Source organism: Macaca thibetana, chromosome 10 (genome assembly GCF_024542745.1).
Source record: "Macaca thibetana thibetana isolate TM-01 chromosome 10, ASM2454274v1, whole genome shotgun sequence".
Classification (NCBI taxonomy): Eukaryota; Metazoa; Chordata; class Mammalia; order Primates; family Cercopithecidae; genus Macaca; species Macaca thibetana.
Genome location: NC_065587.1, coordinates 24,994,977 through 25,012,994, shown reverse-complemented (window position 1 = coordinate 25,012,994; position 18,018 = coordinate 24,994,977). Strand labels below are relative to the sequence as shown.

The window sequence follows — 18,018 nt, the reverse complement described above, 5'->3', positions numbered from 1 at the left end:
AGGAGGGGGATGCATTTTTGATATGTTGGTCATAATATTGTGCAGAGCCTTTAAAAATCAGAGTGCAAAGACTTGCAAATATTCAACAGTGGCCATGGCTACAGGAGGGAGGCATCTGTTCTATTGGGAACCTGGGGGAGGGGGTTTCACAGTTAATGGCGAGAGATTCCCCATCATTGACCAGCCCTCCCTTCTGTTGTCCAGCTCCCAAGCTTTTAGGTTCTTAAGTTCTTCCACAGAGATACCACCTGCCAATCACTAGGGCAGGCTCATGGAACAAAGCCACAAGCTGTACATTTTTCCTCCTCCTGAGGGTCCTTGCCTTGTGGGGTTTGTCCGGATGGAGTTCATTTACCCTGTGTATGCTTCCGCTCTGTGTATCCACAGCTCCGTCAGCTGGAAATGCAGCTGGAGCAAGAATATGAAGAGAAGCAGATGGTCCTCCATGAGAAGCAAGATTTGGAAGGCTTGATCGGAACCCTCTGTGACCAGGTAAGGGGGAGACATCGGCAGACATTCAGGAGTGCCTCAGGGACCTATTTGAGAGACGGACTCATGGGGAGAACAGCTTGAGGGATACCCTCTCCTCCATCAGCTCTGTTCCCACCATATTCACTGGCTCTTCAAAGAGAACTTCAGGTGCCTGCAAACAGCAGGGTTTTTGTAAGAACCCATGGGGAATAAACAGAGTGCGTCCAGCCAGGAGCGATGGAGAAGGCTGTCTTTGCCTTCAGCAGCTGTTGGGATCAGAGTGTAGACAGTCCTTCCTTTAAGGGGATGTGTGTGAATGGCCACTGCACACATGACTGCCCTCCTGAGAACATGACATTTGCTAGAAGCAGTCAGCCTTGGAGCCAGGCAAATGTAGCTTTAAGCCTCGGAGGGAGCACTTCTGTCTACACGGCTTTGAGTGAGCTAGTTAACCACTCCGAGCTTCTGGAGAGCAGAGCCTTATGGGGTTGTGGCTATCACTGTACACCAGGGTTCTCAACCGCCCGTCAGTGTACACCAGGGTCCTCAACTGCACCACTATGAACATCTGGAGCTGGATCATTCCTTGAGGTAGAGGGGCTGTCCTGTGCATTGTGGGATATTGTGCAGTATCCCTGACCTCTACCCACCACATTGTGGTAGCACACACCTCAGTTGTGACCACCAAAAATGTCTAGACATTGCCCAGTGTCCTTTGGGGAAAAGAAATCAACTTCCCTCACTACTGAGAACTGTTGCTTTACTAATGTAGCCAGCAGAGCTCAGAGCCAGCTTCCGATTTCAGAGTTGCAAGGAATGGCTCTTCCACCTCCCAGATACTCTATTCCCTTCCTGTGCTGCTGCTACATGAAATCCCAGTGCTGGAGAGAAATACCTGTGGCTTCTATGATTTCTTTTAAAGTATCAAAGGAGTGTATTTTAATGTATTTGCTTAACATGGGCCCCATGTCTATTAATTAGTAATGGTCTTGTTATCAATATCCTTCCCTAGATTCACTAACTTTATTCACAAAACAACGTGGGTCCACTTCAGATGATCATCTTGGGCAGCCATGCCTTGGACAAAATAAATGCTTATTATGTATTGAAAAACAAATTGATTTAGTGAGTGATTTCCACAGCAGGGACATCACAGCAGCAAGAGTAAGAGTTGGAAACTGAGGGAGTCGATATAATCTTCCTTCGTCTCTGGGTTTTCTAATTTTCCAGCCAAGAAATTGGGACCATTGAATTCAGAGTCATTGAGGTGGCTTTCCTTCAGCATCAGGGCGAGAGCACAGCCCAGTACCAGATTCTAGAATGACAGTGGGCAATCACTGGGAGAAGGCTGCATTCTATTCAGCACAGTTTGAGAAAACAGAATAGATAATCTAATAAAGCCAGGTTTTTATACATACTGCAAAAATAAATTTTACATGTAAAGAGAAGGTAAGTTTAGATGAATAAAAAGCCAGCTTTGTGTTAGTCACCAAACTGGATCCTTTTAATAAATTAGCACGTTTGATGATTTTAAGTGTTTTTGTTATGACCTTTGCCAAACCCATGGAAAAGCAGAACAAATAATGTAATTGGTGTTTATGAATCAAGCTGTCAGGGTTCACATAAATTAACATTTTGCCACTTCTTATTCAGATGTTTTTAAGGAAACAAAACATTTTAAGAACGGTTGGTGGCCTCTTTACGTCCCTTCCTAATCTCAGTCCTGGCTCTGCTTTCCTCTTTCTTTCCTCCCTCCCCAGATGAAACCATTCCCTGGGGTTTGAAGTGTATAATTCCCCTGAATGTATATTTCAACTTCAGCCACAGGTAGCAATATGGTTCTGCACTTTACTTTGTCCCCCTCTATATTATGTTTTTGAGATTAGTCCATAATGATACATGCAGCTCTAATTAATTCATTTAATTTCCACGCAGCATTCATTTTTAAAAATCTCCTTCTTCTCTTGGTGGGTAGTTAGTTACTTCCACCCTAAAACCCAAAACTGCAATGCATAGTCTCATATCTGTCTCACTGTGCACACGGGCGAGAGTCTCTCCAGGATATGTAGCTGAAAGAGGAATTGCTGGCTCCTGGGAATGTACAATTTGGGAATTATTAAATATCACTCAGATTGTTCCCCAAAGTGATTGCAGCAGTTTCCACCGTCACTAGACATGTCTTGAGATTTTACTTCTTCACGTCCCCACCAACGTGCGGCACTGTCAGACATTTTTAAACATTTTTTCCAGGCATCGGGTGCTAAATGGTATTGCATGGCCCTCATTGCTAGGGATGCTGTGCATTTTTCACATGTTGGTTGTGGCCTTTTCTTATGTGAATTGCCTATTCATAGAATTTTGTCTCATTTTTCTCTATTGATCGTTCATGACCTTTATACAAGATGTGAATCCATTTTTGGTTATGTATTTTACAAATATCTCCTACACTATGCATAATTGTTTCACTTTGTTTATAATGTCCTTAGCTTAATAAAAAATATTTTTAATATAGTCGTGTTAACCATGTTTTATGGTTTGTGCTTTTATATCTTAAGATACTCTTCTTTTATTATTATTATTATTATTATTTTTTTGAGATGGAGTCTCGCTCTGTCACCCAGGTTGGAGTGCAGTGGCCGGATCTCAGCTCACTGCAAGCTCCGCCTCCTGGGTTTACGCCATTCTCCTGCCTCAGCCTCCCGAGTAGCTGGGACTACAGGTGCCCGTCACCTCGCCCAGCTAGTTTTTTTTTGTATTTTTGTTAGTAGAGATGGGGTTTCACCGTGTTAGCCAGGATGGTCTCGATCTCCTGACCTCGTGATCCGCCTGTCTTGGCCTCCCAAAGTGCTGGGATTGCAGGCTTGAGCCACTGCGCCCGGCCACTTTATTATTATTTTACTTTAAGTTGTAGGGTACATGTGCACAACGTGCAGGTTTGTTACATATGTATACATGTGCCATGTTGGTGTGCTGCACCCATTAACTTGTCCTTTACATTAGGTGTATCTTCTAATGCTATCCTTCCCCCCTCCCACCTCCCCACAATAGGCCCCAGTGTGTGATGTTGCCCGTCCTGTGTCCAAGTGATCTCATTGTTCAATTCCTACCTATAAATGAGAACATGTGGTGTTTGGTTTTCTGTTCTTGTGATAGTTTGCTGAGAATGATGGTTTCCAGCTGCATCCATGTCCCTACAAAAGACATGAACTCATCCTTTTTTATGGCTGCATAGTATTCCATGGTGTATATGTGCCCCATTTTCTTAATCCAGTCTGTCACTGATGGACATTTGGGTTGATTCCAAGTCTTTGCTATTGTGAATAGTGCTGCAATAAACATAACGTGTGCATGTGTCTTTATAGCAGCATGATTTATAATCCTTTGGGTATATACCCAGTAATGGGATGGCTGGGTGAAATGGTATTTCTAGTTCTAGATCCTTGAGGAATCGCCACACTGTCTTCCAAATGGTTGAACTAGTTTACAGTCCCACCAACAGTGTCAAAGTGTTCCTATTTCTCCACATCCTCTCCAGCGTCTGTTGTTTCCTGATTTTTTAATGATTGCCATTTTAACTGGTGTGAGATGTTATCTCATTGTGGTTTTGATTTGCATTTCTCTGATGGTGAGTGATGATGAGCATTTTTTTTCATGTGTCTTTTGGCTGTATGAATGTCGTCTTTTGAGAAGTGTCTGTTCATATCCTTTGCCCACTTTTTGATGGGGTTGTTTTTTTCTTGTAAATTTGTTTGAGTTCTTTGTAGGTTCTGGATATTAGCTCCTTGTCAGATGAGTAGATTGCAAAAATTTTCTCCCATTCTGTAGGTTACCTGTTCACTCTGATGGTAGTTTCTTTTGCTGTGCAGAAGCTCTTTAGTTTAATTAGATCCCATTTGTCAATTCTGGCTTTTGTTGCCATTGCTTTTGGTGTTTTAGACCTGAAGTCCTTGCCCATGCCTATGTCCTGAATGGTATTCCCTAGGTTTTCTTCTAGGGTTTTTATGGTTTTAGGTCTAACATTTAAGTCTCTAATCCATCTTGAATTAATTTTCGTATAAGGAGTAAGGAAAGAATCCAGTTTCAGCTTTCTACTTATGGCTAGCCAATTTTCCCAGCACCATTTATTAAATAGGGAATCCTTTCCCCGTTTCTTTTTTTTGTCAGGTTTGTCAAAGATCAGATGGCTGTAGATGTGTAGTATTGTTTCTGAGGGCTCTGTTCCATTGGTCTATATCTCTGTTTTGGTACCAGTACCATGCTGTTTTGGTTACTATAGCTTTGTAGTATAGTTTGAAGTCAGGTAGCGTGATGCCTCCAGCTTTGTTCTTTTGACTTAGGATTGTCTTGGCAATGCAGGGTCTTTTTTGGTTCCATATGAACTTTAAAGCAATTTTTTCCAATTCTGTGAAGGAAGTCATTGGTAGCTTAATGGGGATGGCATTGAATCTATAAATTACCTTGGGCAGTATGGCCATTTTCACAATATTGGTTCTTCCTTTCCATGAGCATGGTATGTTCTTCCATTTGTTTGTGTCCTCTTTTATTTCACTGAGCAGTGGTTTGTAGTTCTCCTTGAAGAGGTCCTTCACATCCCTTGTAAGTTGAATTCCTAGGTATTTTATTCTCTTTGAAGCTTTGTGAATGGGAGTTCATTCATGATCTGGCTCTCTGTTTGTCTGTTACTGGTGTATAAGAATGCTTGTGATTTCTGCACATTGATTTTGTATCCTGAGACTTTGCTGAAGTTGCTTATCAGCTTAAGGAGATTTTGGGCTGAGACGATGGGGTTTTCTAAATATATAATCATGTCATCTGTAAACAGGAACAATTTAACTTCTTCTTTTCCTAACTGAATACCCTTTATTTCTTTCTCTTGCCTGATTGCCCTAGCCAGAACTTCCAACACTATGTTGAATAGGAGTGGTGAGAGAGGGCATCCCTGTCTTGTGCCAGTTTTCAAAAGGAATGCTTCCAGTTTTTGCCCATTCAGTATGATATTGGCTGTGGGTTTGTCATAAATAGCTCTTATTATTTTGAGATACGTTCCATCAATACTGAATTTATTGAGAGTTTTTAGCACGAAGGGCTGTTGAATTTTGTCAAAGGCCTTTTCTGCATCTATTGAGATAATCATGTGGTTTTTGTCTTTGGTTCTGTTTATATGCTGGATTACATTTATTGATTTGCATATGTTGAACCAGCCTTGCATCCCAGGGATGAAGCCCACTTGATCATGGTGGATAAGCTTTTTGATGTGCTGCTGGATTTGGTTTGCCAGTATTTTATTGAGGATTTTTGCATTGATGTTCATCAGGGATATTGGCCTAAAATTCTCTTTTTTTGTTGTGTCTCTGCCAGGCTTTGGTATCAGGATGGTGTTGGCCTCATAAAATGAGTTAGGGAGGATTCCCTCTTTTTCTACTGATTGGAATAGTTTCAGAAGGAATGGTACCAGCTCCTCCTTGTACCTCTGGTAGAATTCGGCTGTGAATCCATCTGGTCCTGGACTTTTTTTGGTTGGTAGGCTATTAATTATTGCCTCCACTTCAGAGCCTGCTATTTGTCTATTCAGGGATTCAACTTCTTCCTGGTTGAGTCTTGAGAGAGTGTAAGTGTCCAGGAAATTATCCATTTCTTCTAGGTTTTGCGTAGAGGTGTTTATAGTACTCTCTGATGGTAGTTTGTATTTCTGTGGGGTTGGTGGTGATATCCCCTTTATCATTTTTTATTGTGTCTATTTGATTCTTCTCTCTTTTCTTCTTTATTAGTCTTGCTAGCAGTCTGTCAATTTTGTTGATCTTTTCAAAAAACCAGGTCTGATTTTTTGGAGGGTTTTTTGTGTCTCTATCTCCTTCAGTTCTGCTCTGATCTTAGTTATTTCTTGCCTTCTGCTAGCTTTTGAATGTGTTTGCTCTTGCTTCTCTAGTTCTTTTAATTGTGATGTTAGGGTGTCAATTTTAGATCTTTCCTGCTTTCTCTTGTGTGCATTTAGTGCTATAAATTTCCCTCTACACACTGCTTTAAATGTGTCCCAGAGATTCTGGTATGTTGTATCTTTGTTCTCATTGGTTTCAAAGAACATCTTTATTTCCGCCTTCATTTTGTTATGTACCCAGTAGTCATTCAGGAGCAGGTTGTTCAGTTTCCGTGTAATTGAGCGGTTTTGATTGAGTTTCTTAGTCCTGAGTTCTAGTTTGATTGGACTGTGGTCTGAGAGACAGTTTGTTATAATTTCTGTTCTCTTACATTTGCTGAGGAGTGCTTTATTTCCAACTATGTGGTCAAGTTTGGAATAAGTGCGATGTGGTGCTGAGAAGAATGTATATTCTGTTGATTTGGGGTGGAGAGTTCTGTAGATGTCTATTAGGTCTGCTTGGTGCAGAGTTGAGTTCAATTCCTGGATATCCTTGTTAACTTTCTGTCTCGTTGATCTGTCTAATGTTGACAGTGAGGTGTTGAAGTCTCCCATTATTATTGTATGGGAGTCTAAGTCTCTTTGTAAGTCTCTAAGGACTTGCTTTATGAATCTGGGTGCTCCTGTATTGGGTGCATATATATTTAGAATAGTTAGCTCTTCCTGATGAATTGATCCCTTTACCATTATGTAATAGCCTTCTTTGTCTCTTTTGATCTTTGATAGTTTAAAGTCTGTTTTATCAGAGACTAGGATTGCAACCCCTGCTTTTTTTTTGTTTTCCATTTGCTTGTTAGATCTTCCTCCATCCCTTTATTTTGAGCCTATGTGTGTCTCTGCATGTGAGATGAGTCTCCTGAATACAGCAGACTGATGGGTCTTGACTCTTTATCCAATTTGCCAGTCTGTGTCTTTTAATTGGACCGTTAGTCCATTTGCATTTAAGATTAATATTGTTATGTGTGAACTTGATCCTGTCATTATGATATTAGCTGGTTATTTTGCTCATTAGTTGATGCAGTTTCTTCCTATCATCGATGGACTTTACATTTTGGCATGTTTTGCAATGGCTGGTACTGGTTGTTCCTTTCCATGTTTAGTGCTTCCTTCAGGATCTCTTGTAGAGCAGGCCTGGTGGTGACAAAATCTCTAAGCATTTGCTTGTCTGTAAAGGATTTTATTTCTCCTTCACTTATGAAACTTAGTTTGGCTGGATATGAAATTCTGGGCTGAAAATTCTTTTCTTTAAGAATGTTGAATATTGGCCCCCACTCTCTTCTGGCTTGTAGAGTTTCTGCCGAGAGATCTGCTGTTAGTCTGATGGGCTTCCCTTTGTGGGTAACCCGACCTTTCTCTCTGGCTGCCCTTAACATTTTTTCCTTCATTTCAACTTTGGTAAATCTGACAATTATGTGTCTTGGAGTTGCTCTTCTTGAGGAGTATCTTTGTGGCATTCTCTGTATTTCCTGAATTTGAATGTTGGCCTGCCTTACTAGGTTGGGGAAGTTCTCCTGGATGATATCCTGCAGAGTGTTTTCCAACTTGGTTCCATTTTCCCCGTCACTTTCAGGCACACCAATCAGACGTAGATTTGGTCTTTTCACATAATTCCATATTTCTTGGAGGCTTTGTCCATTTCTTTTTACTCTTTTTTCTCTACACTTCTCTTCTCGCTTCATTTCATTCATTTGATCTTCAATCACTGATACTCTTTCTTCCAGTTGATCGAGTTGGTTACTGAAGCTTGCGCATTTGTCACGTAGTTCTCGTGTTATGGTTTTCATCTCTATCAGTTCTTTTAAGGTCTTCTCTGCATTGATTATTCTAGTTATCCATTCATCCATTCTTTTTTCAAGGATTTTAGTTTCTTTGTGCTGGTTCCGTAGTTCCTTCTTTAGCTCTGAGAAGTTTGATCGACTGAAGCCTTCTTCTCTCAACTCATCAAAGTCATTCTCCATCTAGCTTTGTTCCATTGCTGGCAATGAGCTGCGTTCCTTTGGAGGGGGAGACGCGCTCTGATTTTTTGAATTTCCAGCTTTTCTGCACTGCTTTTGCCCCATCTTTGTGGTTTTATCTGCCTTTGGTCTTTGATGATGGTGATATACTGATGGGGTTTTGGTGTGGTGTCCTTTCTGTTTGTTAGTTTTCCTTCTAACAGTCAGGACCCTCAGCTGCAGGTCTGTTGGAATTTGCTTGAGGTCCACTCCAGACCCTGTTTGCCTGGGTATCAGCAGCGGAGGCTGCAGAAGATAGAATATTGCTGAACAGCGAGTGTTGCTGTCTGATTCTTGTTCTGGAAACTTCGTCTCAGGGGTGTACCCAGCAGTGTGAGGTGTGAGGTGTCGGTCTGCACCTCAGTTGAAAATGCAGAAATCACCCGTCTTCTGTGTTGCTCATGCTGTGAACTGGAGGCTGGAACTGTTCCTATTCGGCCATCTTCAAGATACTCTTCTTTAACTGAGTTCATAGAACTGTCATCATGTGTCTTAGTAGTTCTAAAGTATTGCTTTTGACTTTTTTTTTTTTTTTTTTTTTTTTGGAGACAGAGTCTCGCTCTGTCACCCAGGCTGGGGTGCAGTGGTGCGATCTTAGCTCACTGCAAGCTCCGCCTCCCAGGTTTACACCATTCTCCTGCCTCAGCCTCCTGAGCAGCTGGGACTACAGGCACCCGCTGCCTATAGTCCCATTGAGGCAACAAAGATCTCAACAAATTTAAAAAATAGTTATACTTTCTATGTCTTGTTTCTTTTTCTTACCTTATTTCATTTGCTTGGGCCTCCAGTATAAGATTGAATGGTAGAGAAAGATGTTTGACATCCTTTTCTTGTTCCTGACCTTAATAGGAGTGCTTCTAAAGTTTTGTGATATACATATTTGCAGTGTATTTGGTAATTACAGTGATGCATTGCTTAGTGACAGAGATACTTTCTGAGAGATGCATCATTAGACAATTTCATCATTGTGGGAACATCCTAGAGTACATTCACACAAACCTAAATGGGATAGCCTTCTACACACCTAGGCTATCTGATATAGTCCATTGCTCCTGGGGTACAAACCTGTACAGCATGTTACTGTACTGAGTTTGGTAGGCAATTGTGACATAGTGGTAAGTATTTGTGTACCTAAACATATCTCAACATAGAAAAGGTACAGCAAAAGTATGGTATTATAAGTTTATGGGACCACCATTGTATATACAGTCCCTCACTGATGGAAATGTAATGTGGCATGTAACTGTAACTTTAATAAGGTTAAATCAGTCTTGTGTTTGTAATTTTCTAATATCTTAAAAAACGATGTTTTATTATTGAATATTGTGTGCTTTTTCTGCAATTGTTGATAATCTGATGACCTGTCTCAATCTATTAATGTAGTATATTTTAGATATTTAATGTATCCTGATGTATTTCCCAGATAAACCTTTCTTAGTGTCATATGTTTTCAATACATGGCTCTTTTGGATTGCTACCAGTTTATTGAGAGTTTATTTAGGATTTTTGAAACCAGGCACATAAGTAAGATTGGTTTGTAATTTTTTTCTCTTAGACTTTGCCAAGTGTTATACTAATCTCATAAAATGAGTTCACAACTATTTCTGAGACAATTTTTTGTAAAATTTGGATCATGCAGTTCTTGCAAATTTGATACAATTTGCTTGTAACCCTATTTGATTACTGTGCCAAAATGCTGTAATCATAACTGAACACAAATTCAGGTATAATTCTTTTCCTTACTGAGTGAACTTTGGTAACTAAAATGTTTCTAGACATTTATTATTTCATCTAATTTTTCAAATAGGTTGACATAAAAAATGTTCATGGTATTTTGTTATTTAAAAAATTCTACTGTATCAGATTATTTTCTTTTTAATCATAATAATGTTTACTTTTGAGTTTTTTGTGGTTAATGATGATTAGTCTTGTTAGAGTTTTATGTGTAATCCCTTCAAATAACCTGCTTTTGTTTTATTGCTTCTTTGTTGTGTATTTGTTTCTTTTTCCTTCTTTTTTCCACTGATTAGTTTTTTGTTTTTTCTGTGTGTGTTTTTTTTTTTTTTTTTGAAATGGAGTCTCACTGTGTCGCCCAGGCTGGAGTGCAGTGGCGCGATCTCAGCTCACTGCAAGCCCCTCTCCTGGGGTGACGCCATTCTCCTGCCTCAGCCTCCCAAGTAGCTGGGACTACAGGCTCCCACCACCACGCCTGGTTAATCTTTTGTATTTTTAGTAGAGACAGGGTTTCACCATGTTAGCCAGGATGGTCTCGATCTCCTGACCTCATGATCCACAAGCCTTGGCTCCCATGTGCTGAGATTACTGACGTGAGCTACCGTGCCCGGCCCCATTGGTTTAGATTTTTGTTCTTGGTCTTCAGTTTTAGTATTAAAATGTTTGACTCACCTTCAATATTTTGTTTCCCACTTAAAATGTTTTCTTTTAAGTACATTTAAGATAATACATTTACCTGGAATTGCTGTTTTAGCGCCATCTACTAAGTGTTTTGTCTTATCTTTTGTTCTTTTTTCTTTTAACCTGTAAGCTATCTAGAACTCGAGTTTCAAGTTTATTAACATTTAGGATGATGATTTAGGATAGAATAACTTTCTATTGTTAATTTTTAATTTAAGGGCACTTTGGATAGATAACATGGTAGAATGCGTAACATCTTTTCTTTGAAATTGTAGAGATCTCTTTGTTGCTCTAGTTATTGGTAGAGTTTAATAAACTATTGTGTGTGGCTGGGCACAGTGGCTCACACCTGTAATCCCAGCACTTTGGGAGGCCAAGATGGGCAGATCATTTGAGATCAGGAGTTTGAGACCAGCCTGACCAACATGGTGAAACCCTGCCTCTACTAAAAATATAAAAATTGGCCAGGTGTTGTGTTGGGCACCTGTAATCCCAGCTGCTCAGGAGGCTGAGGCATGAGAATCACTAGAACCCAGGAGGCAGAGGTTGTAGTGAGCCAAGATCACGCCACTGCCCTCCAACCTGGGTGACAGAGTGAGACCTTTTCTCAAAAATAAAAATAAAACCAAAGAAACAAAAATGAACTATTGAGTGGAAAATAATGTAACTGTTTATGAGGCATAGGGTTCTATACGTGGCAAATAAATCAAGCTTGTTAATTTTTTATTTCAACATTATATACAAATGTAAAAGCATAAGCCATAAAGAAAAGTTTTAAAATACATGATTATGTATTTTTAAAAACTACCTCCTGTTAACTTTGGTTTTGAGTTCTTGATCAGTTTCTGAGAGAGTCCTGTTATATCCTTACCATGAGAGTTGTTATTCCAAGTTTTGTTAACAATTCTGTCATAGTTTCTCTTTATGTATTTATGGTTATATATTTAGGTGCATCTAAGTTTTGTATTGCTTTATTTTCTTGAAGATCATTGCTTCGATTCTTACCTGGTGTCTTTCTTTCTCCATGAATGAGTTTTGCCTTATTTTATTTTGCTTGATTTATTTTAGTCAGTTTACCTGCAAGATCTTTTTCTATTTCATTTTAAAGATTTGTAGGGGTGTGTGTGTGCATGTTCATGTGTTTTCTTTAAACAGCTGGATAATTTCAATGCAATATTTTAGTCTAGCTTTTCATATAAAAATTTAATTTATTTACATATGTTATAATGACTGATATATTTGAAACTATTTTGTATTATCTTATTTTGTGTTTTTTTAGTTTCATGTTCCTTTACATTGCTCTCCCTCTATTGCTTTCCTACTTTTAGATAGATTGATGTTTCCTGTGTTCTCTTTTGAGCTATTGGTTCAGAAGCTACAAACTTTATTTCTGTTCGTTTGGTTGTTACTCATAAATTTCAAGATATATGCTTAATCATATTTTTTTACCAACATTAATTTTCACAGTAATGCTGTGGGTTAGATATTATTATTTCCTTCATATAAATGAAAGAAGTAAGGCTCGGAAAAGTAAAGCAACTTGCCCAGGATTGCCTAGCAAGTTAGTACCCTAGGAGGATTCTAAAGGAGGTCTATATTATTTGAATGTCTATCATTTTAAAAACCTATTATGATTCTGCTTAAAAGCAATAAGGTCCACTTAGCTAGAACCATATTTTTGTGGACCATCTTTTTTTCATCGTGTTCTCAGGCAGCCAGTTCTGCCATTAATTTGTGAAACCTGTAGCAACATGCATTCTCTCTCCAAGCCTCAATTTCCCCATCTGTAAAGTGGTTTGATTATCCCTAACAGCACGTCTAGATCATATTTTAATAGTGCTTGGAGATTCTTTTGACAATGGACATTTAACAAGTTCCCCCAAATAATTTGCCTTTAGATAAATGGTGAACCAACTAAGACTGCAATATAGTTACTCATAACAACACTAAACATCATGTAGATTTATTGGTTAATTATTAACCATCTTTATCAAAGTTTGAAGCTTTGTGCTACAAAATGGAAACTCGCAGCATGACATTTATTTCCCATTAACCTAATGAGTGGTATTTTTTGCCCTCCTCGCTTGTAGCCATTTATTATAAATGGGAGGATGACTGGTCTGAGATTTTCTTGTGAATTTTGTTTGCAGTGCTTCCTCTGAAAAGTGCCAGCATTTTCAGGGCCTTTCAGGCAGTGAAGATCGTAGAATCTGAGCCATCTCTACTGCATGGTCAGTGTCAACATCAGGGAATGTCCCTGATGCTAACTCGCCCCACAGGAGAATTAAAGGCACTCTAGGGTATGCGCAAAACAAAAACAGACACAAATATAAGAAATGTGCAAAGCCCACTGCCTAAGCGTAATCATGGTAAGAGTCTGGGTTCTAGAGTAAGTAAATCTGGGTTCATGAAGCAGCTCCACTAGGCACTGTGGTGCAATGGTTAGAGACTTAACATCCTAATGCTGAACTGCCTGGATTCAGATCTCTGCATAGCCACTTAGTAGCAGTATGACGTTGGGCAGATCATTTCTTTCATATCAGTTGTTCCTCCATGTAAGAGCCCTGGAAAACCTCTTTCACTTTCTAACCTGCCCCCCACCCACTCCAGGGTTTTATACCCTCATGGCAACCACCCAGAAATGCATAGCCCAGACTGTTTCTCGCCTCTCTGCCTCTACTCATTAAGTGCCTTCTACCTAAAACATCCTGCCTCTACCTCCCCTCGCTAGCGGTAGCTACCTTCTACTTCCCAATTCCATCCCAGCCTGAGCTGGATAATGCTCTTCTGTGCTCCCATGATGTATTTTTTTCAGAATTAAAGACTAAAACACACCTATCTAATGGTATATTTTACTAAAATTACCACTCTCCAGCCAGAAAAGCTGGATTCATATTCCTACTCTGCCACTTACTAGCTGTGTGAACTGAGGCAAATTACCTCATCTTTGCAAACTTCAGTTTCATTATCTGTAAAATGGGAATCATAATACTATACACCTCATCGATTCATCATGATGACTAAATGCATTAATAGCTATAAAGTGTTTAGAATAGTATATGACACTTAGAAAGTGTCTATAAATGTAAGCTATTACTACATTTGCAAAGGCAATAGTAATAAGGTCTGTTTAAGGAGATTGTCACAGGAGTTAAATGCAATAACACGTGACAAAGAGCCTGGCACAATGCCCAGCCCTCAGTTCAGCAGGTGAGACTGTGTGTGTGTGTGTGTGTGTGTGTGTGTGTATAATAGAACAGCATTTTGAACCTACCAAAAACAATACATTTCAGATATAAAGACCATATTCTAAGAACCAACTTGTTTGTCAAAGAATTCAAAACCAGCAGTGGAGAAATAGAAATACAAAATTTGGAGGAACACATTCTAGGTCATCAGACAATACTCACAATCCTTTATATTTGCAAAGCACTCAACAGCATACAAAGTGCTTTGGAATCCAATATCACGTCTGATCCTTGTCTTATCTCAACAGGAAGGACAGGGTGTTTTTTTAACCTCTCCTTTTGTGGATGAGAAAACTCAGGTTCAGAGATGTGGCGTGACTCAGCCACTGTTCCATCATCAACAAATGGTGAGCCAGGGTTTAAAGCTTAGATCTGCTCATTCTCAACCCCGTGTTTTTTCTAGAATATTCCAGGACATTCTGAGCATCCCAGGAAATGGTTAGCATTTGATGTGGAGACACAGATTTCCAGGTGTGTAAAAACCACATCCCAGTGTTGAGGGACCTGCACCCTGTTTTCCTTAAAACTCCCCATCTGATGGACAGGCCCGTATTGTATCCTCTGGTCTCCTGAAGAGTCCGAGAAAGGAGTCGTTAGTTTCTTTCAGGGATGTTAACACGTTGTCTTTTAAGTCAGTGCTGTTTCTAGAGAGGTGACCGACCGGCTGTTGAAATTTCATGTAGGGCCCAGTGTAATTCTGTACCTCTTCTGCTTTGGCTTAGCCTGTACTTTTTGGTCATTGAAAGCTGTCAAGGAGTCTAAGGTCACAGTCCTGGTGCCCAGTCCAGGATGTGGCTTCTTTGGGACTCCCTCAACAGCTGCCCCTGGCAAATTCAAGATTCTGGGGGAAGGAATGTACTCACCTCTGGGTAAGGTTCCTCTGCAGCAAATGATGTCATTTTCTTGTCCTTAAACTGGAAAACAGGACCAAAGGACAGAAAAGATTGACTTAGATCATCAAAAGGAGCACATTTACAATTTACTGAGGTGTAACACACATACAGAGGACTCCATACCCCACGTGTACAGCTCAATGAATTTTCATAAACTCATACAACAACACCCAGATCAATAACATTAATAACTCCCCAGAAATCGAGAGGCTCTGTCCAGTCCCTGCCCACCCAGGACTGTCCTAACTCTGTCAGCAGAACCTGGCCAGCAGCAGAGGGATTCACCTGGCACATGAGGCTCTTACAAGATGAGGTGAGGTCATACTGATGACTTGTGCGCGAAAGGTGGGATGACGGAGTGACTTTGGATCCATACGAGCTATAATAGCAGCAATGATAGCAACTCATATTTCTTGTACATTTATTCTGTGTCAAGCATTAGGCTAGGCAGGTATTTAATTTTCACAGCAGCCCAATGTGGTTGGTGCCAATCCCATTTCTCAGTTGAGGAAACTGAGGCTCGGGGAGGAGAATGGTCTTGCCCAAGGTCACACAGTGTGAGTGGCAAAGGCAGGATTTAAACCAGGGAGCCTGGTTCCGGAAAACTTAGACCCTGGCCACTGCTTTGCCACCTAAGCTCATGGGTCTTCCTTTGGCTTTCAGATTGGCCATCGGGACTTTGACGTGGAGAAGCGACTTCGGAGAGACCTCAGGAGGACACATGCACTGTTGTCAGACGTGCAGCTCCTTCTCGGCACCATGGAGGATGGCAAGACATCAGTCAGCAAGGAGGAGCTGGAGAAAGTGCACAGCCAGGTGGGGGTCATGGGATCCCCTTGAGAATCAGGGTGGGGAGGATGCTACGACCTGCAGGGAATGGCTTTCCCTCCCAGGTATGAGCGGAACCGTGGTGCCAACCTCCAACTTTCACAGAACTGCAGGGAGATGGGGGGCATTTCGGGGCTGCAAGGGTCACATGGAGTGTCGGTGAGGAGGAGGGATCTAAGAAGGAGTCCTGTTGCCTTCTTCAGAGATGATGTCTGGAGGACTTGGGCAGATCAACACTAGCCAGAATGGCTGAGTGCAGTGTGCCTGGTCTGTGTGTGTGTGTGTGTGTGTGTGTGTGTGTGGGTGGTGTGTATATGAGCCAAATAGCAATAGTGCCAGTCATGCAAAACCAATGCTTAACAACAGCAACAGTTATACAAACGTTGGCAGTTTGACTGCCTATTAGTATGCTAATGATATTGATCAAGACATGATGTTGACCACTGGCTGCTACCAGCTGGAGCCCTCACTAGGTACTGGGTCCTCTGTATCTCAGGACCCAGTATGGTGCTGCATGCTGTTCTCAGGATTGCTGAGTGAGGTGAGGATCATCAACTTCATTTCACAAGTTCAGGTGATTGGGTGGCAGAAAGGCGTGATGACCTACCCAAAGTCACGCAGCTTGAAAGCAGCAGAATCAGGATTTGAACCCAGATCTTCAGGCTCTACCATCCCTGGCTGCTTCAAAGGAGGACAGGAGGAGTGGCAAGGTTGAGGATGGTAGGGAAGTGAGGCCAGAGCAGAGCCTGGGGACCTGAGGAGATGTCATGCGTGTGGGCTGTTCCGGCGACAGACAGTGTGGTCCAGGGCAGCCAGTGTTGAGAAATGTGAATGGATCTGACAGGGTGGTGCAAGCCTTGGGGAGAGAGGTCCCAAAGCTGAATGATGTAGCAGGAACTCAGTATTTGCTACCAGTCCCCATGGGTAGCTGAAGATACCTGGGGAGGCTTAGAGCTCTGCTGGGAGTGTTGTGTCCTTGCAATTGATGTTACCTTTCCTTAGATCAGTCATTCTTGCTAAGCCCAGATGCCTTCACCACCTTCCTTCCTGGAGGATTACCATCCCTTCCTCCAGTCAGAGGCTGAGCCAAGCCTGGAACCCGTGTTTCCCAACTCCAAACCCAGTGCTGTTCTCTCTTCCTTCTGGAGACACAGCCCATGATGACCAGCAGGTCTCCAGGAAAGCAGCAAAAGGCAACAGACTATAGTGCCAATGGTTGGAAACAGAGATCCCAGAGCTTCTGCCGCTTCCAGTCTCTGGTGTCAGTTGCTATCTGTAAAACAAAACATTTCAGTTAGAGCTTATTCGCTTAACTAGAAGACCTCAACTAAAACAAAACCAGACGAAGACCTGAATTCAGACCTGATTTGGAGTTCACCAGTTTCTCTGTTAATGCCCATTTCCTCTCCCAGGATCCAACCTGGGACCGCACGCTGCTTTTTATTGCCATGCCTGCCCAGTCCCCTCTGTTCTGGGACAGTTTCTCAGGCTGACCTTGCTTTTCAGGACCCTGACAGTCTTGAGGAGCACTGGACAGGTATCCCATGGGATGTTCTCTAATCTGGGTTTGATGGTTTTCTCATGAATAGACCGAGTTTATGCTATTGGAAAGAATATGACAGAAGTAAACTTGTTAAACCAGAAGACACTGGGAGGACCCTTCCATCTTGAAAATTCTATGACTCTTAGCCATCTCCTTTATCAGATCATTCTCTTCTAGGGTGATCCGCCCTCCTGACTTATCTGAGACTGTCTTAGTTTTAGTGCTACCAGTTCTGGGTCCTGGGCAAGCCAGGATGGCTGGTCATTCTGTCCTCTTCATGGCCATGTCAGGAAGCCAGTATCGCCTGTGCTTGACCGCATCACCCTGCTTAATCCTCATGATGCTCCTAGGGGAGGGGAGGTGGCATTGTGCCCATTTTACAGATGAGGAAATGTTGTCCAGAGGTGGCAAGTGGTGTGCCCAAAGTAACACAGTAGGTAAGTGGCAGAGTCGGGGTTTTGAATACAAAGCTTGTGATTCTAAGTGCAGACTTGGGAGATGCTTTTGACTCACATTGCATCTTCCTGTCTGCTTGGCTGACCAGGTGGGTAGGGAACCTTGAGCCACCTGGCTTGCCTCCAGGGAGGCAGAGTTGCTGTGTGATGGCTCAGCCAGGGGCCAGGCATTTTGAGTTGAAGCAACTCGCTTGGCAGAAGGCCACATGCCTGCCCATCTTCCATCAAAATGTCCCCAGTGCCACAATACCCAAACC

General features: G+C 41.5%; 1 protein-coding gene across 2 annotated transcripts in view; it reads left to right on the top strand.

The window, feature by feature from the left end:
* Positions 1 to 18,018, top strand: part of MYO18B (myosin XVIIIB) — a 300,206-nt gene that overhangs the window by 173,631 nt on the left and 108,557 nt on the right. For both annotated transcript variants that reach the window (XM_050745880.1, XM_050745879.1), the window contains exons 33-34: positions 388 to 492; positions 15,599 to 15,751. In XM_050745880.1, the coding sequence (XP_050601837.1) occupies positions 388 to 492; positions 15,599 to 15,751 (258 nt within the window). The remainder of the gene's footprint in view (positions 1 to 387; positions 493 to 15,598; positions 15,752 to 18,018) is intronic.